Source organism: Hyla sarda, chromosome 13, assembly GCF_029499605.1.
Source record: "Hyla sarda isolate aHylSar1 chromosome 13, aHylSar1.hap1, whole genome shotgun sequence".
In the NCBI taxonomy this organism is placed as follows: Eukaryota; Metazoa; Chordata; class Amphibia; order Anura; family Hylidae; genus Hyla; species Hyla sarda.
The window spans coordinates 34,667,678-34,695,319 of NC_079201.1; the positions used below are offsets into that span (position 1 = coordinate 34,667,678).

Below are 27,642 nucleotides of genomic sequence, written 5' to 3' on the forward strand. Positions count from 1 at the left end.
TCTCGTAGCTTCATCCGAGGCACTCGTATCTGACTCCGTTGTCCAGAAGTCCTGACTGCGATGTTTGCGACTAAATCTTCTATTATTTCTACCTCCCTTTTTAGCAATTTTCTGGGTGTTCCATAAAAAAAACATTAGATTTTTTGCTCTTTGATCTCAATTTGCATCAACACCGTTTTTTTAAATCGAGATTCTTAAAGAATCCTGCAGCTTGAGTATCAGACATTCGGGTGCGTAACTCAGTCTGGATTCTTTGTACACCCTCATGATTCAGGTGTACAGCACTCATGATGCGGGTGTACAGGCCGTCCGCATTTTCTTGACTCAGGACACAGGAACTGCTATGGGGAGTCCCACCCCAGGCTCCTATGCAAATCTCTTCCTAGCAGTCTTTGAAAAAGAATATCTATATAGTACATTTAGTCCTTTTATGAGCAATATTAAAGCCTATTGGAGGTATATGGACGATGTTCTGGTGGTCTGGGAGGGGTCAAAAGAGCAATTTGATAACTTTGGTGCATTTCTTAATATAGAGAATCGGATGAACATGGCATTTACCAGTGTCTACGGTGACAAAAGCTTGGAGTTCCTGGACTTGAGGTTAGCTGTAGTCAAAGGCCAGCTTAAAACACAGGGTTATAGAAAAGATGTGGCAAGGAATGTGCTACTGCACTATAGGAGCTCTCATCCAGTGCACGTGAAGAATGGAATTCCCTATAGTCAATTCTTGAGACTTAGGAAGAATAACACTGTTCAAAGAGATTTTGAGTCTCAATCAGCAAAGTTAACTTTAAGACTAAAAAAGAGGGGTTACCAGAGAAAGTGACAAAGCATATAAGAAAGTGAGTGCTAAAGAAAGTCTAATTTTGAAATAAAAAGGTGGTACTTCTGATAATACTACAAATAATAGAAGGTTTACCTTTGCATTTAAGAACAGCCCACTGAATTCCACCATAAAGGCTGCAATATCTAGCAACTGGTATTTGCTATTATCTGACCCCGACATTGCAGAAACAGCTGCCAACAGGCCTATAGTGATGTTTAAGAGAAATACCACTATTAGGGATTTTTTGAAGAGTAAAAATAACCAAAGACAAAAGGATCAGAAAGAAAATTGGTTAACCAGTGGTTTCCCTAAGGGCAATAAGAAGTGTGGTTTTTGTGCCCAATGTAAATTTAATATGAACACTAGTATTGGCATTCTGGGAGATCATGAATATGCTGTAAGAGAACTCATTACATGCCGGAGGTCTTTTGTTGTGTATTTCATGCTTTGCAGCTGCCTTAAATTCTATATCGGAAAAACAGAGAGACAGCTTTAAGTAAGATTACGGGAACATCTATACTCAGTCAAGAAAGGGGGAGGTTCCCCTCATTTAGTTCACCATATGCAAACTATCCATAATGGTGACTGTTCTAACCTGATATTCGGGGGTATTGAATTGATTGACAGATGTCCAAAAAGAATGGATAGGAGCCAGCTATTACTGCAAACGGAAGCCCCCTGGATACTGCGGTTAGATGCTCAGGGCCCCGTTAGGGTTAAATGATAGGCTCGATATGTCTCAGATTTGTCCTTTTTTCTGCTCTAAAATATGTTTTATGTTATGCACATATAGGGTGTTATAAGTTATTTTCCTTTTTGCTATCTGCAAGACATGTCACCAGATCACATGATCACAGCATTTCACTATTTACCTGCACAGCACGAAGATGTAAACAAGGCCGGAAGAAGCGTACACAGTTACGTGAAACCGCCGGCAGTCGCCTCTGATCACCCCACGTCAGCCCCGTCCAGTAGAGGAGACGTTGGACCCTAGATGCTGCGGTGAGTGCAGGATATCCTTTTGTGTTTGCTATTGCAGTTTATGATGGATGTGTATTGTTATCCTAGCACCGCCGCTGGTCACTTACCTAGTCACCTACAGCGTAGATCATTGGTCCGTATCTGTGCTAGCTACCATACTGACTGCTAACAGTGCCGCTTCTGTATCTTGTATGTGCTCCTCGATATCTGACTCTGCAGGGAACTGCAGCCTGCCCCATCCACCTGAATAGGATAACGGCCCAGATTTATCAATCTTTCGGAGACAAAAATGTGTCTGATTTTTTTTGTAGCAACCGATCACAACTCATTTAGCCGTAGTTTTACTATGTGTTCATGTCTACTATGGTATTTTTCTTTTTAATAACAATAAATAAACTCTAGAAAATTCAATACAAATAAACCATCACACGTGTAGAAAAGTACTTGGAAAAGCACGTACATGCATAGGTACCCTTTTTTGCTGGTTCTGTCAGGCAGGTGAGGACGTTTCTTTAGGTTTTATCACACTTCCCCCATCCCTGGGCAACAGCAGAGGTTGGAGAAGATCCGCTTAGATTAGAAATCATGGTGGGGAAGAGGAGGACATAGCTCAGTTTCTTTTCCTTGTGCTGTGTGCCTTCCCTTTCCTCAATGACCCGAATTCGGCTGCGAATATACAGGAGCTGTGCAGGGAATATAAGAAGTAAGAGGAGATCAAGAGAAAGCACTGCACGAAAAGGAAGATTGCTGCTCATCTTCCATATCCTCCAGCTCTTATCTCCTGGGCATATTCCCCATCCTGGCCTCCATACCCTCACATTGCTACAACTGTGCTGGTGACTACTATTTGTAGTTAACATCCTGACTCGGCACTGAGCACAGGCGCAGTACAGGCAGGATAAAATATTGCACAAACTAGGTTGTTTCAGTAGCATACCAGCGGACACATGGGAGCGATCTTGGAGCAGTGGGAAATTACAAAAAAAATTGTGAATGGCCCATTGAAGTCTGTCCTTTTTTAGTTTTTTTTTTATTAAACATAATTTTTATTAGGTTTTACATTTTATAAAATACAACAGTAAACATCACACCTTAGCGAGTAAGTGCATGCAGTATTGACATATCCAAAATAATCACAGAAAGTTACAATGGTAACAAGGCACATCAGAAACAGGGCATAAAAAAGGTATAATAACTCCCTTCCAGCCTCCCTAAGCCTCCCACCTCCCAGAGCTCAGGAAGCCAAATCATATTCGTGACTAGAGCCACATATATAGAGAGTTTTCCAATCTCCCCAATTTATAAAATGCAAGAATCTATAAAACAGTATATAAAAATGCTGACAGCCCGCTAAGAGGTAGTAGTTCTGATCTACGTAGATACCATTGGGAATGAAGAAATGGAGAAATTGTTGTCTCCAGCTTCTCATCTGTGAGAAATGATACTATAAAGGTTTTCCATTTCTTTGGTAGATCTATCTGCTACTATACCATATTCTAAACGGTCAAAGGTAGCGTTTATTCTGGCACAATACATCTGAAACAGAGGGTATAGAGCCTGGGTTCTCAACCTGGGGTACGCCAGGGGCTGTCAAGGGGTATGCGAAAGCGCTGTCAAATACCGGCCATGCATTGGCCAGTATTTGACAGCGCATAGCGGAGAACGGCGGCGGCAGCTCGCTGTACAGTAGCCGCGGCCCGAGCTGCGTGGAGACGTGTGACCTCCCCTGACGTTGTGCGGACTTGCCACACAGCGCAGGAGGACGTCACACGTCAGAGCGGCCCCGCCGAACGGGGCGCGCTGCATCCAAGGACAGGTCACGGGACCAGAGGACGCCAGGTAAAGGATAAACACAAAAAGTTAAAAATGACTGTATGGCATGGAGGGGGACAGTATGGCACGGAGGGGGATGTATGGGACAGAGCACAAGGCATTAAGATGGAGGGGGAGAGGGATAATGGCGGAGGGGGATGGGGAGTAATAAAGCACAAGGCCTTAAAATGTAATGCCTTGTGCTTTATTTCTCCCCATCCCCCCTCCGCCATTATCCCTCTCCCCTTCCATCTTAATCCCCTTGTACCATTAATCCCCTTGGGCTATTATTCCCCCCTCCCCCTGTTCCCCTTTTGCCATATCGATTAATAATGGCGCAAGGGGATTAAGATGGAGGGGGGAATAATGGTACAAGGGGATTAAGATGGAGGAGGAATAATGACACAGGGCGATAAAGAAGGAGGGGGAATAATGGGACAAGGGGATTAAGTTAGAGGAGGAATAATGGGACAAGGGGATTAAATTGGAGGAGGAATAATGGGACAAGGGGATTAAATTGGAGGAGGAATAATGGGACAAGGGGATTAAGTTGGAGGAGGAATAATGGGACAAGGGGATAAAGATGGAGGAGGAATAATAGCACAAGGGGATAAATATGGGGTGGGTGAATAATAGCACAAAGGGATAAAGATGGAGGAGGTATAATAACGCAAGGGGATAAAGATGGAGGAGGAATAATAACACGAGGGGATAAAGATGGAGGAGGAATAATAGCACAAGGGGATAAATATGGGGTGGGGGAATAATAGCACAAGGGGATAAAGATGGAGGAGGAATAAGAACACAAGGGGATAAAGATGGAGGAGGAATAATAACACGAGGGGATAAAGATGGAGGAGGAATAATAACACGAGGGGATAAAGATGGAGGGGGAATAATGGGACAAGGGGGATTAAGATGGAGGGGGGGAATAATGGGACAAGGGGATTAAGATGGAGGGGGAATAATGGGACAAGGGAGTAAGATGGAGGGGGGAATAATGGGACAAGGGGATAAAGATGGAGGGGGATTAATGGGACAAGGGGATTAAGTTGGAGGAGGAATAATGGGACAAGGGGATAAAGATTGAGGGGGAATAATAGCACAAGGGGATAAAGATGGAGGAGGAATAATAACACGAGGGGATAAAGATGGAGGAGGAATAATAACACGAGGGGATAAAGATGGAGGGGGAATAATAACACAAGGGGATAAAGATGGACGGGGAATAATGGGACAAGGGGATAAAGATGGAGGGGGAGTAATGGGACAAGGGGATAAAGATGGAGGAGGAATAATGACACGGGGATAAAGATGGAGAGGGAATAATGGGACAAGGGGATGAAGATGGAGGGGGGAATAATAGCACAAGTGGATAAAGATGGAGGAGGAATAATAACACAAGGGGATAAAGATGGAGGAGGAATAATAACACGAGGGGATAAAGATGGAGGGGGAATAATAAAACAAGGGGATAAAGATGGAGGGGGAATAATGGGACAAGGGGATAAAGATGGAGGGGGAGTAATGGAACAAGGGGATAAAGATGGAGGAGGAATAATGACACAGGGGGATAAAGATGGAGAGGGAATAATGGGACAAGGGGATAAAGATGGAGGGGGGAATAATAGCACAAGTGGATAAAAATGGAGGAGGAATAATAAAACAAGGGGATAAAGATGGAGGAGGGATAATAACACAAGGGGATTAAGATGGAGGGGGAATAATAACACAAGGGGGATTAAGATGGAGGGGGAATAATAACACAAGTAGGATAAAGATGGAGGGGGAATAATAACACAAAGGGATAAAGATGGAGGGGGAATTATAACACAAGGGGATTAAGATGGAGGGGGGGGGGGGGGATAATAGCACAAAGGGATTAAGATGGAGGGGGGAGATGCATTAGTATAAAGGTAAGAACACGCCTTTTGTTCCGCGCGAGGGGGTACCCGCGGACATACTTTCAGCCTTTGGGGGTACAGTCGCCAAAAAGGTTGAGAACCACTTGTATAGAGGGTACTTACCATTGGCTCAATAAGGTTCTTTTGCCAGCTAGCAGAAAGGTATGTAAGAGCAGCGTCCGTGTAGCGTCATTCTGTGGAATATGAAACAAGATCAGCAAGGGGTCAGCCACAAGCTGACAACCCAATTTAGCATTTAAGAGGTAAAACAAGGAAGTCCATCAAGCCGTGAAGAAGGTCAGATCTAAATAGACCACAATTAGGGCATGATTCAATCCTATTAGGACGGTCCTCAGTCCTTTGAAGGGTAAACCCGTACAAGGCACGATGGATGAGTTTAATTGTGTCTCCCTCCATACTTCCCGACAACCGCTTTCCTAACAGAGGCCCAACCCTCTAGAATCAGTATGGTCAAGTCCGGTCTGTGTAGTTTCTCCTCCCAGTATCTAAAGAGTGAATAAATTACTGCATCACTACCCCCTCCTTTTTATTTTTCAGTATAGGTATAAGATAGAGTGTAATGCATCAGAGCTATGTAGAAATGCAGCAAAGGCCGATGTTGTGCATTCCGGACGTATGTGAAGTAGTCTTGGGCATGGAAAGGTCATTAGCCTGGCGTACTGTAAGAAATGTGAAGGGCCTATATTGTAAGTCAGTCAATTCCTCTAAGTTACGATAACTGGGTTCACTATCATGATATAGGTGTTTGACCCGAGTGATGCCCGCCTCTCTCCACACCCGATACAGCACATTTTGTTGACCCATCACAAATTCCGGGTGAATCCAAAGGGGCATTTCCTTACTCAGGAGGAATGGGAGGTTCATGGCTTCTTGACATCGCTTCCAGGCTATAATAGTATCACGGAGCAATAGACTACATTTAATAAAGGGTGGTAAAGCCTCATATCGGGTGCGAAGGAGAGCGGAAAGCGACCAAGGCATCACCAGTCCCTCTTCCATCTGACAAACAGTAGAGTAGATACTAGTGCCTTTCACCCAATCAACACGCTAAATTATAATGTCTAACATCTGAAAAATGGATCCCTCCCTGTTCCTTCAGCAGCTTTAGTTTTTTAAGAGCAATTCGGGGTCTCTTCCCTGCCCAAATAAACCTAACGAATTCCGAGTTAAACCGGTTAGTATTAATATGCTTTAACAGGACAGGGATAGTTTGCATGGGATACAGGAGATTTGAGAAGCTCATCATTTTAAGTAAATAACACCATGTGATAAAGGGAAGAGGGAGGGATCGCCAACTATGCAATTCTGTAATTATTTTCAGCAGATAATTTAAAGCATAAAGGGAGTTAGGAGTACAACCAATCTGGATCCCGAGATATCGAATGGAGGTGTGGGATACATGTATAGGAACAGTCAAAGGATCCGTCCATGGCCTACCAGAGGGTCGAGTCACATGGCGAATATCTAACATGACACTTTTGGTAATATTGACACGGAACCCTTACTGAAGGCCAAAATCCCGGAAGGATTCAAACACTATCCCCAAATCTCTGATTGTATTAACCAAAAATAATAGAATATCATCAGCAGAAACCACTGAGCGAAGATTGGTCATTCCCACCTTTATTACCTCAATCCCATTGTCGCTGTGGAAGAACCTGGCTAGGGGTTCCAGTGCCAAATTAAATAATAAGGGGGACAGGGGACAACCCTGACAGGTACCACTCTGAGGGACAAAGGGGGTGGACAGAAAACCAGGGAGGGAAATCCGGGCCATGGGGGAAACATAATGTGTAAGTATTTACGGGGACATTTATCATTGTTTGCTTTGGTAAGCGAGTTCTGTAGGATTTTTAAATATTTTTTTGCTTATGTGCGACTTATTTATCATACTATCACAGGGTTGATAAATATGGCTCACATAAGTAACCAATAAAATCACTTTGGAATAACATTTATTTTTTGCTTATGTGTACTAAGAAAATTGATATGTGTTTATTAAATGGGCACTGTCACCAACTTTATTTTTTGATATGTTGTAGTACTTATGTACTACAACATATCTCTAATATACTTTTATTATTTTTTTTTTCATTAAAAAGGTTTAATTTACATTTAAAAACCGGCTACTGAAAAAGGACTGATTTTGGAGTGGCAATCAGTCTTTTTTCAGTTAGGCTGCACTCGCTCCCTGCCTGTCAATCAGACAAGCGGGAGCGAGCGCATTGGCTCCCCGGCCACTGGCTGGGAGGCCACTCCTCCCGCACATCGCCGCAACCGCCTCGTTGCCGCCGCTGTCCCTGCACGCCTGCTGCCGGACTCTGCAGTAACTGCAAGTGTAATGAGGAAATAAATAGGATGGTGGGAGCTACCCTTTAAATTCTTTTCCCCCTAAATGTACTAACCTTTTTTTTATTTTTTTTCTCAGATCAGTCTATCCTGTGGGCTACTTCAGATTTGGTGGACTACGATGACCAGCGTTTTTTTGTTTAATATTAACAACATATTGTAATGAGGGCTTGTGGGGGAGTGTTTTTTGGAATAGAAGTTTTTTAAATGTTTTTTTTTATTTACTTTCCAGGCTTAGTAGTGGAAGCCGTCTTATAGACAGAATCCATTACTAAGCCGGGGCTTAGCATTAGCCTCAAAAACAGCTAGCTCTAACCCCCAATTATTGCCTCAGTACTCTCTGCCACAGGGGTGTCAGTAGGAGCCGGTACCAACAGGCCCAGAGCATCAAAAATTGCGCTCCTGGGCCTAGGCGGTTACTGGCTGGTGTTATTTAAGCTGGTGAGGGCCAGTAACAATTATCCTCGCCTACCCTGCTAAAGTTAGGCTGTTGGTTTGTATCTGGCTGAGAATAAAAATACAGGAAACTCTATGCATTTTTCTTTTATTATTTAATTATTTATGAAAAAAAAAACACATCGGGTTCCCCATATTTTCATTCTCAGCCAAATACCAACCAAACAGCAACAGCCTGACGTTACCAGTGTGGGTGAGGACCATTGTTACTGGCCCTGCCCAGCCTAAATAACGCCAGCCTGTTAGCGCCTAGGCTCAGGAGAGCATATTTGATGCTCCGGGCCTGTTGGTATCGGCTCTTCCTGGCATACCTGTGGTGGTGGGTACTGGAGTAATAATCGGTGGTTAGTGCTAGCTGTTTTTGGGGCTAACGCTAAGCCCCGGTTTAGTAATGGATTCTGTCTATAAGATGGCTTTCACTACTAAGCCTGTAAAGTAAATAAGATAAAATAAAAAATGTTTAAAAAACTTCTATTCCAAAAAACACTCCCCCACAGCCCTCGTTAACCATTTTATTAACATTAAACAAAAAAAACACACGTCATCGTCGTAGTCCACAGGATACACGGATCTGAAATGAGAAGGAAAAAAAAAAGGAAAATAGGTCAGTACATTTATTGTAACCCACCCGCACTTTTCCCTCCCACACTGCATGACTACAACTCCCAGCATGCCCTTACAGTAAGGACATAATGGGAGTTGTAGTCATGCAGCAGGGCGGGGGGGGGAGAGATGCGCAAGCTGGTGAGTAACAAGCTGGTCACCTGCCCCCACTGCATGGCAACAACTCCCAGCATGCCCTTACAGTAAGGACATGCTGGGAGTTGTTGTCATGCGGCACAGGCGGATGACAAGCTTGTCATCCGTCCGCCCATCTAACACCCTCCCCCCGTGCTGCACAACTAAAATTCCCAGCATGTCCTTACAGTAAGGACATGCTGGGAGTTCTAGTAGTGTTGCGTGGGCGGGAGATGTGCGGGCTGGTGAAAAGCTTGTCACCTTCCTGTACATCTCCTACCTGCTCGTCCCACCGTGCCTGTAAAAATTTAAGTAAAAGGAAGTCGCACTAAAAATCTCACCTGCGACTTTTTGCACAGCTTTGGTACCCGCCCACATCTGCCACCCACCAGGATTACAACTACCAGCATGCCCTTACAGTTAAGACATGATGGGAGTTGTAGTCCCAACACCTTGCAGGCAGGTGATAGATGTGAGTGGGTGCCGGGGAGCGGAGCTGTGCAAAAAGTCTCACAAAAAAGTCTCACGTGCGACTTTTTTGAAAATGCTGTCATAGGCAAGTTTGTAAGCCAGGTGTGACCTTGCTTTCACTTGCGACTTTTTGAAGGGGGTTTGCGACTTTTATTTGCTTACATGCGACTTTCGCAATGATAAATCCTGAAGGTAGGTAGGGCCGATTGGTATTTTTTGCTTACCCACAAAAGTCATACAAAAAATAGCTTAGGGGCACGTGCAACTTTTTGTGCGACTTTTGTAAGCAAAAAAAGCTGCTTCAATCCCTTGATAAATCTACCTCATAATCCATAAATCCGCCAGTAAAACCCATGGCACGCGTCACTGATCATAGCCACTCCCATATCACGCTATAAAATACCTTCTCTGCGTCTATGGACAAGATAGCGGGAGATGGGTGCAGATCCGGGTGAAGACATACGTCATCTTGGATAGCCAGGACTTTACGCATATTGGCTACAGCAACCCTTCCCCTAACGAAACCCATTTTAGATGGATGAACACGGCGGGGCAACACCAAAGCCAAACGGTCGGCCATAATCTTAGAAAGGCGTTTTAGGTCAATATTGATTAGCGATATTGGCCTGTACCCATCTGGATTGGTATCTGGCTTTGGAATGACCCGAATAAACACTGTGTTCATCTCCTTTGAGATACCAGTACCGTTAAGACAGTTATTGTATAGTGTTAGAAGCGTGGGAGTTATTTCAGGCATGAGAAGTTTATAGAAATCCCCAGAGAAGCCATCCGGTCCCGGGGTTTGGCAGACAGTAAAGATTTAATGGCATTAGATATTCAGTGATTCTGTCAAGGTGGGGAGGTTAGCTTCTGCAGTCCATCTTTTAACAGGGGAAGAAGGATCACCTGTATCAGAATACAGAGCCTCAAAATAGGACCATAGTAAGGCACAGATGTTTTTCGGGTCAGTCACATGGGTTCCGACCGCATCCCTTAGTAAAGGAATGTGAGCGGGAACAATTGAGCCTTTGGCAAAACGCGCCAGCAATTTGCCTGGTTTGCTGCCAAACCTGAACAATGTTGCATCAAGGTAGGACCTATTCAGATTTTCCTGCTTTTCCTTCCACGATTCATAATCAGATTTGGCAACCTTCCACTGAGACTTATTGTCATCAGTAGGGTAGGTCAGGAAGGTGGTATAAGCCGCCCTCAGGTGCTCACCCTTTTCCACAATTTGCCATACCAGCTGCTTTTTTTGTGGAAGCGACATGTGCCATGATTCGCCCTCTTAAAACTGATTACAAGACACTTCTGCTGAAAAGTGTCCAAATAAAAGTAAGCAGTTACCATCCAAGAATGGGCCGTCAGTAAGCACGTAACAGTCCTGTCTTGTCAGTGAAGTCCAGGTATTTAACAATCTCCTGCCGAGGTATATTATGGGGAGCTAAGCCGGGATGAACTCCACTATCCGGCGGCTTTCTCAGGTCCGGGACTTTTTTTTTTTTTTTTAGCTTTATTGTCAAATTTTAAATACAAAGTTCACAGAATATAAATCAATCAGTGAAAAAATAACAATTTCAGTGAATACTCACCAGCCTCACAAAAAGTTTTACAATTCTTCCAGTTTTTATTCCACCTTGTCCCACCCAACCCTAGTGCTGCGGGGAAAAAAAAGTTATGAAGTTATATTTTTCAATCCAATTTGCCCAGATACTTTTATAAATATATATATCTCATTTCTTTTAGTATAAACAGCCCTTTCCCAACTCAGAAAGAGCTTTATCTTTGAAAGGAATTGACACAATGTTGGAGTAGTACTAGACTTCCAGTGCTGAGCAAGCAGTTTCCTAGCTGAATATAATATATGTCCCACTGCAATATTATAATTAGAACTAATAGGTAAATCATCTAATAAGCCAAGAATACAAATTCTTAAGTACTACAAGATCATATACATTTTTAATAAATCCCAAAATAGAATTCCAGTAAACCTACAAACAAGTACAATTCCATAACATATGCATTAAAGGGGTTATCCAGGAAAAAACTTTTTTTTTTTTATATATCAACTGGCTCCAGAAAGTTAAACAGATTTGTTAATTACTTCTATTAAAAAATCTTAATCATTTCAGTACTTATGAGCTTCTGAAGTTAAGGTTGTTCTTTTCTGTCTAAGTGCTCTCTTATGACACGTGTCTCTGGAACCGCCCAGTTTAGAAGCAAATCCCCATAGCAAACCTCTTCTACTCTGCTCTCTGCTGACCTCTCTGCTTGTCTCGGGAACTGCACCCTGTTGCCAGACAGAAAACAACAACTCAACTTCAGCAGTTGATAATTATTGAAAGGATTAAGATTTTTTAATAGAAGTAATTTACAAATCTGTTTAACTTTCTGGAGCCAGTTGATATATAAAAAAAAAGTTTTTTCATGGAATACCCCTTTAAATCGGCCTCAGGTAATGAACACCGAGGGCAATTATAGTCTTGAGATCAAATTTATAGAATAGAAGTGGAGTTTGATATGTCCTATATAGAATATATATTTGTGACAGCCGTCTGCTCTCACCTAAACATTGGTTAGGATCTGCTTTTAAAACTGAATCCCACTGTTCCAGGGTTACAATTTTATCATTTGACAACCATTTCTCAAATACAGCAGCACTGCATTGTTCCAAATATTTATCAAATAAGAGAGTATACAATCTTAAAATTGAATTTGGGGCATATGCTCTAAGTTTTGGTGCAGGAGGAGACAAGTCTGCAATTGGTAGAGGCCCCTTTTAATTGTTTGGTTGTGGGGACTCCGGGGCACATGCCTCTCTTTGCATTAGAAAGAGACAACATTTCTTCTTGTCACTTAGGCCTTAAAGCAGCAGATCGAGTAACCATCCAGAATGATTGGATGGAGGAAGTGGTTCCTGTGATTGTGGCCACCATCAGCTTTGGCATGGGAGTGGATAAAGCGAATGTAAGGTGGGTAACCTGCTATATCCTGAATTCTTTTCTTATAAGCATTTAACTGTTTTTATCTTAAAACAATCATACAGGAATTTAGTTTTGCTGTTTTTTTTTTTTAACATAATGTTAAAAAGAAATAATCCTAGTCCTACCCAGTTATCTTATATTACAATATCCACAGACATATCCACCGAGTCTTCAAGGCGCAGAGATCTTCTGGACTCATTTCAGCCCTCTATGCTCATTGTCTCAGTAATATCATTTCTTCTTTAAATCAACTGGTGCCAGAAAGTTACACAGATTTGTAAATTACTTCTATTTAAAAATCTTAATCCCTCCAGTACTTATCAGCTGCTTTATGCTACAGAGGAAGTTCTTTTCTATTTGAATTTCTTTTCTATCTGACCACAGTGCTTTCTGCTGACACCTGCCATGTCAGGAACTGAGTAGTAGCAAAGCCCCATAGCAAACCTCTCCTGCTCTGGACAGTTCCTGATACAGACAGAGATGTCAGCAGAGAGCACTGTGTTCAGACAAAAAAAAAAAAACTCCAGAAAGAAATACAACTTCCTCTGGGGCATACAGCAGCTGATAAATACTGGAAGGATTAAGATTTTTAAATAGAAGTAATTTACAAATCTGTTTAACTTTCTGACACCCAAAAATTTTTTCCACCGGCGTACCCCTTTAAAACCAAATGGCAATCCCTTATTCTTACCTTCTTAGGTCAGGACTGGGCGGATATAGAGGAATCCCCTTTGTATGTCTACCCTGCCGTCAATAATTATATTATACAATTGTGCATTGTGCCCCAAAACTTTTTAACCCTGGTTTCTCTTTATGAGATGGAGAGATTGCCACTTGATTGTTGACACAGATGTCACTTGCCTAGAATAGCCTTTGGCTGTCTGGGCATGGTGGAGTTGTAGTTTTGGAACAACTGGAGACACCCTGGTTTGGAAACAGGGCTTTAACGGGTTATCTACACTTACAAAAAACTGTCTGAAATGTCATTAAAAGAACAACCTTTACTTGCCATACCGATTTTTTTGGCATTCCAGTGCAGAAGCTCGAGTTGGCACCTCCGTCTCTATTTAATAGCAACCAAAATGTGATTTCAGCAGCCAATCAGTTGGCTCCTTTACACATGCTGTACTTCTGGCATTAAAGCGGTACTCCCGTGGAAAACTTTTAACTGGTGCCAGAAAGTTAAACAGATTTGTAAATTACTTTTATTTAAAAATCTTAATCCTTCCAGTACTTATTAGCTGCTGAATACTGCTGAATTCTTTTCTTTTTGGAACACCGAGATCTCTGCTGACATCACTACCACAGTGCTCTCTGCTGACATCTCTGTCCATTTTAAGAACTGTCCAGAGTAGGAGAAAATCCCCATAGCAAACATATGCTGCTCTGGACAGTTCCCAAAATGGACAGAGATGTCAGCAGAGAGCACTGTGCTCATGATGTTAGCAGAGAGCTTTGTGTTCCAAAAAGAAAATAATTTCCTCTGTAGTATTCAGCAGCTAATAAGTACTGGAAGGATTAAGATTTTTTTATCTGTTAAACTTGAAAAAAATTAAAATAAAAATAAAAAACACTTAGGGACCAAGGGTGTACAGGAACGCCCTGGCTCCCTGGTACTTAAGGACCACGGGCGTACCTGTACGCCCGTGGGAATTCCGGTCTCAGCCACTCACCGGGACTGGACCGGGATGCAGGCACCACGTGCAAACCCCTGCAAATTGCTGGTCAATTCAGACCGGCGATCTGCGACGATTCCGGGTCATACGGGTCTCTGATGACCCGGAAAATATGGGGGATCAGGGTTGTCGGTGACACCCCCGATCCCCCTGAAGGGATAGGAGTGAGGTGGAGGGGTGCCACCCCTCCTATCCCTGCTATTGGTCGGTCAGAAGTGACTGGCCAATAGCAGATCGGGGGGCGGGTGGTTAAAGTTCTGTTCCCCGCTCTGCCCACCCACTGTAGTCCGGGCAGAGCAGGGGAACCGTTATGTGACCGGCGGCAGAGGACGGCGATGCGGCTCCCTGGTGCGGCGATCCTACAGGAGCCGGTGAGTTGTTGCCTAGCAACATCTGGAGGGCTACAGTTTGGAGACCACTATACAGTGGTCTCTAAACTGTAGCCCTCCAGATGTTGCAAAACTACAACTCCCAGCTTGCCCAGACAGCTGTTTGCTGTTTGAGCACGCTGGGATTTGCAGTTTTGCAACAGCTGGAGGGCCACAGTTTGGAGATCACTGTGCGGTGGTCTCTAAACTGTGGCCCTTCAGATCTTGCAAAACTACAACTACCAGTATGCACGATCAGCAAACGGCTGTCTCACCATGCTGGGATTTGTATTTGCATACCTCCAGCTGTTGCATAACTACATCTCCCAGCATGCCCTTCAGCGATCAGTACATGCTGGGAAGTGTAGTTTTGCAACAGCTGGAGGCACACTGGTTGGAAAATACTGAGTAAGTTAACAGAACCTAACTGAAGGTTTTCCAACCAGTGTTCCTACAACTGTTGCAAAAGTACAACTCCCAGCATGCACTGTCTGTCAGTGCATGCTGGGAGTTGTAGTTTTGCCACAGCTGGAGGTTTGTCCTCCCCCCCCCCCCCCCATGTGAATGTACAGGGTACATTTACACAGGCGGGTTCACAGTGGGTTTCCTGCTCCAAGTTTGAGCTGCGGCAGCGCAAACTCCCAGCGGGAAACTCACTGTAAACCCCTGCCAGTGCAGAAGTACCCTAAAAACACTACACTAACACAAAATAAAGGATAAAACACCACCCCATACACTGCCCCCCCAATAAAAATAAAGAACTTATCGTACGGCAGTGTTTCCAAAACGGAGCCTCCAGCTGTTGCAAAACAACAACTCTCTGCATTTCCGGACAGCCACTGACTGTATAGGCATGCTGGGAGTTTAGCAACAGCTGGAGGCACCCTGTTTGGGAATCACTGGCATAGAATACCCCTATGTCCACCCCTATGAAATCCCTAATTTAGTCCTCAAATGCGCATGGTGCTCTCTCACTTCGGAGTCCTGTCGTATTTCAAGGAAACAGTTTAGGGCCACATATGGGGTATTTCCGTACTCAGGCGCAATTGCACAAAAAAAAAATGGGGGGGGGGGGGGGTACACCAGCCTGTTAGTGTAAAAAAATAAATATTTTTACACTAGCATTCTTGTGTTGCCCCATACTTTGTATTTTCTCAAGAGGTAAAAGGAATAAAAGACCCCCAAAATTTGTAACACAATTTCTCGTGAGTACGGAAATACCCCATATGTGGGTGTAAAATACTCTGCGGATGCACAACAAGGCTCAGGAGTGAGAGTGCACTATGTACATTTGAGGCCTAAATTGGTGATTTGCACAGGGGTGGCTGATTTTACAGCGGTTCTGACATAAATGCAACAAAAATACCCACATGTGACCCCATTTTGGAAACTACACCCCTCACGGAACGTATCAAGTGGTATATAGTGAGCCTTAACACCCCACAGGTGTTTGACGAATTTCCGTTAAAGTTATATATATATTTTTTTTTATTAAAATGCTGGTGTTACCCAACATTTTTCATTTCAAGGGAAAATAGGGAAAAAAAGCCCCCCAAAATTTGTAACCCCATCTCTTCTGAGTAAGAACATACCCAATATGTGGATGTAAAGTGCTCTGCTGGCGCACTTCAATGCTCAGAAGAGAGGGAGCGCCATTGGGATTTTGGAGAGAAAATTTGTCCGGAATTGAAGGCCACGTGTGTTTACAAAGCCCCCATAGAGCCAGAACAATGTGACCCCATTTTGGAAACTACACCCCTCACGTAATGTAATAAGGTCGTACACTGATTTGTGGGTTGGCTCAGCGCTATAAACTCAACAGAGGGGTGCTGCTATACGTATCAAATACAATATACCATCAAAGAAGAAAAAAGAAATATGTAACACAGTGCACACCCACAATCTCAGTATCTCAAGAGTTTCTTCATTAGCAAATATGATACATATAGAAAAGCAGACAAAACGATTAAGACCATATAAAAAGGACAAAAATGGCCATCTACACAGACAGGGGGAGCCCCCCAAAAAGGGAAGCCCCACCCAGGGCACCTGCTTATTGTGATATAAGAATATCCGTCACAGTGCTAAGATCAACAATACCACATATTCTATACTTCTCCCAAAACACATAACCCATATACAACCTGTGATAGTAATCAATGATTTGTAAGGAGGGAGAGAAGCACAGAACGGGTGATGGAGAAGTGACCAGGCAGGTGCCCCCCTAGGACCCCACACGTTCCGTTGGTGTGCGCTGTGTTACGCATTTCTTTTTTCTTCTTTGATGGTAATGTAATAAGTGGTGCAATGAGCATTTACACCCCACAGGTGTCTGACAGATTTTTTTTTTTTTTTCATTTGCACAGCCCACTGTTCCAAAGATCTCTTAAATGCCAGTGGGGTGTAAATGCTCACTGCACACCTTAATACATTCTGTGAGGGGTGTAGTTTCCAAAATGGGGTCACATGTTGGGGGGGGTTCACTGTTCTGGCACCATGGGGGCTTTGTAAACGCACATGACCCCCGACTTCCATTCCAAACAAATTCTATCTCCAAAAGCTCAATGGCGCTCCTTCTCTTCTGAGCCTTGTAGTTCACCAGCAGAGCACTTGAGGTCCACACATGGGGTATTTCCATACTCAGTAGAAGAAATGGGGTTACAAATTTTGGGGGACATTTTCTCCCAATACCCTTTGTAAAAATTGTAAATTGGGGGGAAAACTGCACTTTCAAAATAGTATGCCATGTTTTTTTTTTTTTTTTCTTTTTTTTTTGCTGTTATGGCACAGTAGGGGCTTCCTAAATGTGACATGCCCCCCAAAAGCCATTCCAGCAAAATTCACTCTGCAAAATCCCATTGTTGCTCCTTCCCTTCTGAGCCCTCTACTGCGCCCGCCGAACACTTCACATACGCATGAGGTATTTCCTTACTCAAGAGAAATGGGGTTACAAATTTTGGGGGGCTTTTTCTCCTTTTACCCCTTGTAAAGATTCAGAAACTTGGTTTACAAGAACATGCGAGTTTAAAAAATGAAGATTTTGAATTTTCTCCTTCACTTTGCTGCTATTCCTGTGAAACACCTAAAGGGTTAAACTTTCTGAATGTCATTTTGAATACTTTGAGGGGGGCAGTTTTTATAATGGGGTCATTTATAGGGTATTTCTAATATTAAAGCCCTTCGAATCCACTTCAAAACTGAACTGGTCCCTGAAAAATTCCGATTTTGAAAATTTCTTGAAAAATTTGAAAATTGCTGCTGAACTTTGAAGCCCTCTGATGTCTTCCAAATGTAAAACATGTCAACTTTATGATGCCAACATAAAGTAGACATTCCAAATACATTTTATATTGATTCACATATACAATATGTCTATTTTCCTTACAAGCAGAGAGCTGCAGAGTTTGAAAAATGCAAAATTTTCAAATTTTTCATGAAATTTTGGAATTTTTCACCAAGAAATGATGCAAGTATCGACATAAATTTACCACTATGTTAAAGTAGAATATGTCATGAAAAAACAGTCTCTGAATCAAATTTGTAAATAAAAGCATCCCAGAGTTATTAATGCTTAAAGTGGCCACATGTGCAAAAAATGCTCTTGTCCTTAAGGTGAAAATGTGCTTGGTCCTTAAGGGGTTAAAGGGGTTTTCCAGGAAAAAACTTATTTCTTTTTTATATCAACTGGCTCCAGAAAGTTAAACAGATTGTAAATTACTTCTATTAAAAAATCTTAATCCTTCCAATAATTATCAGCTGCTGAAGTTGAGTTGTTATTTTCTGTCTGGCAACAGTGCTCTCTGCGGACATCTCTGCTTGTCTCGAGACCTGCACAGAGTAGAAGAGGTTTGCTATGGGGATTTGCTTCTACTCTGGACAGTTCCCGAGACAGGTGTCATCAGAGAGCACTTAGACAGAAAAGAGCAACTCAACTTCAGCAGCTCATAAGTACTGGAATGATTAAGACTTTTTAATATAAGTAATTTACAAATCTGTTTAACTTTCTGGAGCCAGTTGATATATATACCTTTCCTGGATAACCCCTTTAATATGGGATTGCTCATTTATGCAACAATTCTGGGTGGATGTTGTGGATCTGCAGTACAATCATGGGTCGTCTGGTTGCATGTACCCCCAAAGTTTATTTGGTATTTTAGAAGAAGAATGGTCCCACCATGAACTAATCTTTTTTGCAGGAGGTGCTGTTTATGGTCCGTAAAGCCGTTCCCTGTGACTTTCTCTTATGATTATTGTCCCCAGAAATTCCACAATGTGTGGGACAGGTGGTATGATTCCATCTTGACGCAGAACTTTGCCCCATCCTTTACTTAATTGTTATCCCGCCTTCCGTCTCTCATGTAATTGCTTGATTGCCCCAACTCCTTTTCCTCCGCCTCTACTTTTATCCTTCACTTTTTTGTGTCTCTTCTATTCTTCCTATTGACCTAGCTATGCTTGATTATCCTGTTTCACAAATGACACTTGAGCACTCTGTGGTTTGTTTTTGTTTATTTTGGTTTCTACAGTTTTATACAATCTGTATCTATTTACAAATTTACTCGGTGCTGGTACGTGGATGGTTTCTTTATAGGGATCGACCGATATCGATTTTTTAGGGCCGATACCGATAATCTGTGACTTTTCAGGCCGATAGCCAATAACTTATACCGATATTTCGATATAGGTTATCGGCTATTTCCCCCCACCCGGCTCCGCAGAAGCCGCAGCAGAGCAATGATTTAAAGCGGGCGCTTTTAATCAATGAACTGCAGCGGCTTTTGCGGGGCCAGAGACCGCCACCCACTTCTCTCCCCCTGCCTGTCCTGGGACCCTCCCTAGTCCAACCACCACCGCCGCTGCGTGCTACTTCTGGCTCCGGTGGCGTCCTGCTCTGTCACTGTGCGCACTGAAGGTAACGTCGCGTTGAGGACGTCACTCGTCATTGCGCTGCGCAGCGTGCAGGACGTTGCAGGAGCCAGAAGTAACGCGGACCCCGGGAACAGATAATTATAAAACCGGGGATGGGGGAGGCAATGGTTCAGCGGCGGTGGCGGTGGTCTCTGACCGGGGAGGCGGGGCATTATTGGCATATCGGCAAGGTAATTGCCGATACCGATAATGTCCAAAATCGTGAATATCGGCCAAACTGATAATCGGTCAATCCCTATTTCTTTATGCACTATTGTACTTTGTTACTTGGCATTGTTCATATATTATATTGTTCCTGATATTTTATTAAAGTAGTTGTCCCACTGGTGTTGATTAGAGTCCTTTTAAGTTGCTCTCTGTGCATATGACCAAGACAAACCTATAGTGAACACGCTTAGTGTAGACTTCTCCTGCCATATTCTCCTGATCCACCACCTTTGTCCTTAGTTTGTTTCCTCACGTATGGAGTATTGTGTCCATTTTTGGACACCTGCATATAAGGAGGACTTGGCTAAACTGGAGAGGATGCAGACTAATGTAATTAAATGTGTTCTCCAGAGGAAAAAAAATCTCTTCAAAACAACTGGTGCCAGAAAGTTTTACAGATTTGTAAATGATTTCTATTTAAAAATCTTAATCTTTCCAGTACTTATCAGCTGCTGTATGCTCTAGAGAAAGTAGTGTAGTTATTTCCAGTCTGACAACAGTGCTCTCTGCTGCCACCTCTGTTCATGTCAGGAACTGTCCAGAGTAGTAGCAAATCCCCATAGAAAACCTCTCCTGCTACGGACAGTTCCTGACATGAACAGAGGTGTCAGCAGAGAGCACTGTGTTCAGACTGGAAAGAACTACACAACTTCTACTGGAGCATACAGCAGCTGATAAGTAATGAAAAGCTTAAGATTTTTTATATAGAAGTAATTTACAAGTCTGTATAGCTTTCCATTTTGCTTTAAAGGGGTACTCCGGTGCTTAAACATCTTATCCCCTATCCAAAGGATAGGGGATAAGATGCCTGATCGCATGAGTCCCGCAGCTGGGGACCCCCGGGATCATGCACGCGGCACCCCGTTTGTAATCAGACCCGGAGAGTGTTCACTCCGGATCTGATTATGGTCGACCGCAGGGCGGGCAGTGTGTGACGTCACCCTCCGCCCCTCAATGCAAGCCTACGGGAGGGGGCGTGATAGCTATCAGGCCCCCTCCCGTTGGCTTGCATTGAGGGGCGGAGCGTGACGTCACACGGGGGCGGAGGCGTGACGTCACACGCCGCCCGCCCTGCGGTCGCCGGTAATCAGTCCCGGAGCGAACACGCTCCGGGCACTGATTACAAACGGGGTGCCGGGTGCATGATCCCGGGGGTCCCCAGCTGCGGGACTCCCGCGATCAGGCATCTTATCCCCTATCCTTTGGATAGGGGATAAGATGTTTAAGCACCGGAGAACCCCTTTAAAACATATCACTAACTGCTGTGAAAAACAGCTCAGGCAAGATGACTGCTGTCATAATATTGGGCAAAAAATTAAATAAATAAAAAATTACAATCAAAAAAATTGCATCAGATTAAAACAAATACATGTGGAAATCTAGGTGATATGTTCCCTTTAAGCTGTTTGTCTAGATTGAGTCAGTAGGCACGGTATAAATTTGCAGTCACTGAAATGCTTGATCGCTGCTGTCATCATTTTGTGTCACGTTTGTTCAGTATCAGTAGCTGATGTTCTGCTAGGCTACAGTCCCTACCAGTGTTGCCGTTCCTACAAACTGTACTGTATATACATGAACCGACATCTCTGGTTATCTTACCCTTTTTCTGTGGATTTTTGCTAAAACGACAAAGACTCCTCACCTACATGTTTCACCCTCATGGGATTTAAGAGAGACTGCGGCGTCAACTGTTACACGATCGGTTAAAAAAAAACTATTGTTGTTAAGTCACATAATGCATTTAAGCTATTAAATGCTGCTTCTATCTTTCCTGAATTTAGGAATCTACCTTTGATAGATTGATGATTCCAGTATCAAATACATGATAATGGACTGGGCTCCAATACTCCAGTCCTGTCTCCTACTGAAACTTTCCTGACTATCGGCTAGTAATTATAAAAATAAATAAGTTTTTATTTAGCCGTATTGGCCTTAACACAAAATGAGTCTCCCGTGGAATTGAAACATGGCTAACAGGGCAGAAGAGCGGTTTCAAAATATGAATGTTGGTGCAGAAAATGGCTTTGTCTAATACTTAGGCTTTTTTTTCCCCCATTTCTCATAGGTTTGTTGCTCACTGGAATATTGCCAAATCATTGGCTGGCTACTACCAAGAGTCTGGGAGAGCAGGTCGTGATGGCAAGCAGTCTTTTTGTCGTCTCTACTATTCCAGGACTGATCGGGACCAAGTTAGCTTTTTGATCAAAAAGGAAATTTCAAAATTACAAGTGAGTAAGAAAGAACATTTTTCCCTTATGTCCTTGTTAGTCTTAAAAGACAATATCACAAACCCTACAATGCATTGAATGTCACATTGACTAAGACTTGAATTTTTTTTTTAACCACAGAGAAAGAGATTTTTCTGAATACTGGTTGTATTACTATGTTTTCTAAGACTTCTTTCATAGTTTTAATAAATCTGCATGTTATGTTCGAGCAACAGTGTAAATACTTTTTATTACATATTACAATTATGCAATTTATTGGAGACATATTTATAGTCAATGAGCTACTTGAGTCTTTTCCTAGCATAATAAGATCTTATGTAATTTTTATTTCATATATCTTTGTATTACTTGTGGAGCAGCTCACACGTCACAGAGTTGTCTTTAAAGGGGTACTCTGCCGCTAGGCATCTTATCCCTTATACAAAGGATAGGGGATAAGATGTCTGATTGCAGGGGTCCCGCAACTGGGACCCCCACGATCTCTGTGCAGCACCTGACGTTTTGAACGAGCACTGGGTTCTGGCTATGGTGGTTGTGATGTCACGCTACGCCCCCTCGTGAGGTCCCTCCATGCCCCTTCCATGTCCCCTCCATGGATAGGGGATAAGATGCCTAGCGGCGGAGTACCCATTTAAAGATGCTATGCTTTAAACTTTAGAGGTATTTTTTCAATTAAGAAATATTTTTCTATTTTCATAAAATTTTTTATGAGAATCATGTTAATTTACCAATACAGTCAGATCCATACTTGGTGTTGTGTCCAACACATTAGTTCTTGTTCAGACAAATTTGTTAACTGTGTAAATTTGTAAATACAAACTAACGAACCAGTTGCCTTGGAGTTTTATACAATAATTAGAGTAATATGTGCCTATGAGCATATTAATAGCGTTTCATCTAAAGGTCATCGGCTATGGAGGGGAGAGACTGAGTAAGTCACAAAAAAAAGAACAAAAGGTATACAGACAAAGTTTTCAAACAATAGACATAAAGAGTTAGGTAAGATAGAGTTACCTAGTTAGGTAAGACATAAAGAGTTAGGTAGATTAGGTAAAAAATAACAAATATATGGAATCCCAGAGAATAATCAGCATACACAAGGGAATATAATATAATATCCTAAAGGGCTAGTCTTAAATTGGCACTGTCAAATATAAAAAAAAAAATGTATATGTTGTACATCTTGGCAAGACAACAGTTTTTCTAATATACATCTTTAAAAAATAAAAAAAAACTAAAAAAAAAAACCTGCCTTTGAAAATCTCACCACTAGGGGTTCCCATACCTTCTGGGACACTGATGAGTCTCACAGAAGCATGAATGTGTCCAAGGATCATGGACACAAGATGGCTGATTGACAAGGTTGCAGTATGAAGACAGCTTGTAGCAACACTGCTGTAACACAGAAGTTTACCAAGCAAGTGCCTCCAGATGTTGCAAAATTACAAATCCCGCATCTCATTCATGAGCCTACCGGAGTCAGATAGTGACTTCGGTCGGCTCCTTTTTGACCCCTATCCGGTTTTGTGACTGGACTGAAAACCGTGGTATACCACATGTGAATGCACCCTTGGAGAGGATTTTTACTGCTGTAGCCAACTCCTGGATCTTTACACACCTTTCCCAGATCTGTTCAAATGTATTAATACACTTCTGTTTCCCATACACTCCTTGTTTAATAATACCCCCCTGTTACCAGTAAAAATGACCCCTTTTGTAGCTAATATGAATGCCCCATGGTAGCCAGAAATAATACCCCCCTATGGCTTTTATTAATGCCCTCATGAGCAAGTAATAATTCCACTGGTTGGCAGTATTGATTCCCCCTATGCCCAATGTTGTTATCCACATGAAAGACAACAATGACAGAATGCTTGGTGTCTTCAGTGTGATTACATTGCAATCGCTGTTGGCAGGTCAAAGTCCCAAGTCAGCTGTAAAATTCACTTGTAGGCTGCAGGCATAAAGCAGACTGCAGACTACTAAAGCAAGTGAAGACTGCCATACCTTGCAGCTGAATGATCACCTTGTCAACACAGTTTCAGCTAAAAAGAGATAGTACACAGTCAGCCAGAGTTTGACCACAGCCTGGGTTACTTGTTGACTGGTCAGGAGGCATATAACATATTATATGTGAATTCAAGTAGAGAACACAGACATGGTCGCATATCCACAAATTGTATTTTGATCTAATTGCTTCTCAGCATAAAACTAAAAGGTTGTTAGTATACATTTTGATCAAAAAGTACAAGCCTACTCGCCACGTCAAGGCCACCTATTTAGAGTGGGTCCCTAACGTCCCTAGCATAAAATGGCCCAGCACTGGGCGGCGACCACCACCGCAGCAACACCAGTGCCCACAGGGGGAACGAACCACTGGCAGAGCAGCCCCAATGCCACTCAAGCCAGTCCCAGGGCCGCGCCTCCCCACAGACACGGTGCCACGGCAGCAACGGACGGCCCACCACACCAGGTCGTTCCCCCTGTGGGTACTGGTGTTGCGACGGTGGTGGTTGCCGCCCAGTGCCACGCCATCTTATGCTAGGGACGTTAGGGACCCAATCTAAATAGGTGGCCTTGACGTGGCGAGTGGGCTTGTACTTTTTGAACAAAATGTATACTAACAACCTGTTAGTTTTTGAATTTATGTTGAGAAGCAAGTAGATCAAAATACAATTTGTGGATGTGCGACCACTTGAATTAACAGATCCTATAACTTAACAGATCAAGCAGGACCCACATTTGTATAGCCAGGGGCCCAGCTCAACATCAAAAGTTCCGGCATAAATAAGGCACCTCCTGCTCTTGATGGGGAAACCCATTTATATTGCAGCAACTGGTCTCTAAACAAAAAAAAAATAAAATGTCCCAACCTTACACCAAAATCACAGTGATTTTGATTTTATTATCATAATTATTAGTCAACTATGCTTATTAAACAAAACAAAAATAACAAGATAAACACAGCCTCAAACAAATGCAGGTAAAATTTGCCCACAAGCTTAATAATACATTTTTCCACTACATGACCTTATAGACGGGAACATCCACTTTTTCAGTTGCGGACCAAAAAATATGTTTACGTTGGAAATAATTAGATTTCACTTTTGCGGCAAAGATTTTCTGTCCAGAGAGCATTGGTAAATTCCCTTTATATGTTTTTCTTAGGCAAAACGAGGAAGTGTTAAAGCATCAGACAAAGCATCAATGGCTGGATTCGAGACAATGGTGAATTTTTGCGAACAGTTGGGGTGAGTGTCTTAATTTTTTTCCTCTCTATTAATTGTAAGTGTGCCTGTTATTTCAGGTGGCTTTTCAACATAAGCTGCCCTCTGTGTGCATGAGAAGCAGCACTATTTCTGGCCATTATAGAACTCGTATATGGCATTTTTAGCAGATTTTGGCTCTGCAGGCTTCATTTTAATTTTAATCCTTGCATGGCCTTGTACTACTTGTCTTGCAAACACAGGACAAAGCTATGCTGATTTTAAGAGTGGACGAGTTTAGCAGCAGGAGGAGAGGGAAAAACTGATAACAGAAAAAAGGCATATTTTTGTCTAATAAGATATTTTACAAAGTTTTTTGTTTAAGAAGGTATTGTACAAAGTTTCTTATATTCACTTGTACTAATGGTCTATAAAGGTTGTAGTGTCAGTGCTACATGCTGCCTTTCAATACATTTCTATATGCCACAGTAGTGAATGAAGCATGTGACATCTACAGCACACACTCTGAGAGCCAGGGCTGCATTCTGGAGATTGCGGGGGAGTCCGACCGGTTGGTCAGATACTTATCACCCCATCCTGTGGAGATAATATATTTTTCACTGGACAACCCCTTTAAAGGCATGCATAATGGGAATTGACATGGTAAAGGAGGAGAGGATATTTAAAAGAAAAGAAAAACTACCACAAGAGGAACTCATTTTAAATTAGAGGGGCAAAGGTTTATTCAGTAATAGGAGGAAGTATTACTTTAATGAGAGAGTAGTGGATGCTTGGAATAGTTTACCTGCAGAAGTAGTAGCTGCAAATACAGTGAAAGAATTTGAGCACACAAGGCTATCCTTCATATAAGATAGGGCCAGGAACAACTCATACTATTTAGAATATTGGGCAGACAAAATGGGCCGAATGGTTCTTATCTGCTGACACATTCCAGAGAAGCATAGTAGTCACAAAAAAGAAGAGGCAATCTAATCAGGCTCATAAAGCGGTGCCCCATCGGGATCTCTAGTGTAAAAGTGCATAGCTTAAACCTATCAATTGATGCGCCAGCAGAGATTGGGACTTATTACTGCTCTCGTAGTAGAATCGTTTGGGCAATTGGAGAGACTTCTTGATTTCAGCTATAGAAATTTCCTGTAGCTGGGATCAGACTTCAACATGGGCACCCAAAAGCGGAATCAGAGGCGGGGAAAGAGATGCCGCTCTAGTTTTAGAACATGGGCCTTGATGTTCTTAAAGGGGTTATTCAAGGAGTAGTCCAGTGGTGACCCAGTGGTGAACAACTTATCCCCTATCCTAAGGATAGGGGATAAGTTTGAGATCGCGGGGGGTCCGACCGCTAGGGCCCCCTGCGATCTCCTGTACGGAGCCCCGACAGCCCGCGGGAAGGTGGCGTGTCGACCTCCGCACGAAGCGGCGGCCGACACGCCACCTCAATACAACTCTATGGCAGAGCCGAAGCGCTGCCTTCGGCAATCTCCGGCTCTGCCATAGAGATGTATTGAGGGGGCGTGTCGGCCTCTGCTTCGTGCGGAGGTCGACACCCGCTATCTGGCCGGAGAGCCTGGCCCCCGTACAGAGAGATCCCAGGGGCCGCAGCAGTCGGACCCCCCGCGATCTCAAACTTATCCCTTATCCTTAGGATAGGGGATAAGTTTTTCACCACTGGACTACCCCTTTCAGGAACTGCTCCCCGGTTTTTGAAAGAAATTGAGAGTGCCTATTTAAATGTTCAGAACACCAGGGTGCCTGGTGGGAGAACATTTGCATCCCAGCGCAGGGATGTGGGAATTGTTTCACCCGACGCCCTGGACATGCAGTGTCGGGCACCGGACAAGTGATGGGAGTTATATCTATCTGGGGCCTGTGTACCTACTGGGGAGAGCCCTACCTGATGGGGGTCATATATGTCTGGGGGCCTATGTACCTTCTTGGGATCCCTACCTGATGGAGGTCATATCTATCTGGGGATCTGACTAACTATTGGGGAGCCCTACCTGATGGAGGTCATATCTATTTGGGGGGGCTTTCTACCTACTGAAGAGCCCTACTTGATGGGGGTCATATCTATCTGCGGACCCGACTACATATGGGGGAGCTCTACCAAATGGGTGACATATCTTTCTGGGGCTCTGTCTGCCTACTGGGGGAGCCCACCCTTCCTACCAACTGGGGGGGGCTTGGGGACATATCTATCTGGGATATTATTTAGTTACTAGGGGAGCCCTCCCTGCCTGCCTACCTACCTACCTACCTGATGAGGGGACGTACCTACCTGATAAAGGGACATACCTTCCCAAAAGGGGGAACTACCTACTTAATGGGGCGGACTTACTTATCAGGGGCCCTATCCACCTAATGGGGTGACATACTGGTCTGCCTATTAAGTTTCTTTTAATAAAGACCTTATTTTCGTTGAAATTATTTTATGTACCAGAACAAGTGGATTGTCATGACGGACAAGT

The 27,642-nt window shown here is 43.1% G+C and overlaps 1 protein-coding gene across 5 annotated transcripts in view; it reads left to right on the plus strand.

Annotated features, from left to right (window-relative positions):
• RECQL5 (RecQ like helicase 5) overlaps positions 1-27,642 on the plus strand; it is a 164,617-nt gene that overhangs the window by 34,385 nt on the left and 102,590 nt on the right. For all 5 annotated transcript variants that reach the window (XM_056550097.1, XM_056550102.1, XM_056550099.1 and 2 more), the window contains exons 6-8: positions 12,419-12,530; positions 21,788-21,950; positions 25,119-25,201. In XM_056550097.1, coding sequence (XP_056406072.1) covers positions 12,419-12,530; positions 21,788-21,950; positions 25,119-25,201 — 358 coding nt within the window. The remainder of the gene's footprint in view (positions 1-12,418; positions 12,531-21,787; positions 21,951-25,118; positions 25,202-27,642) is intronic.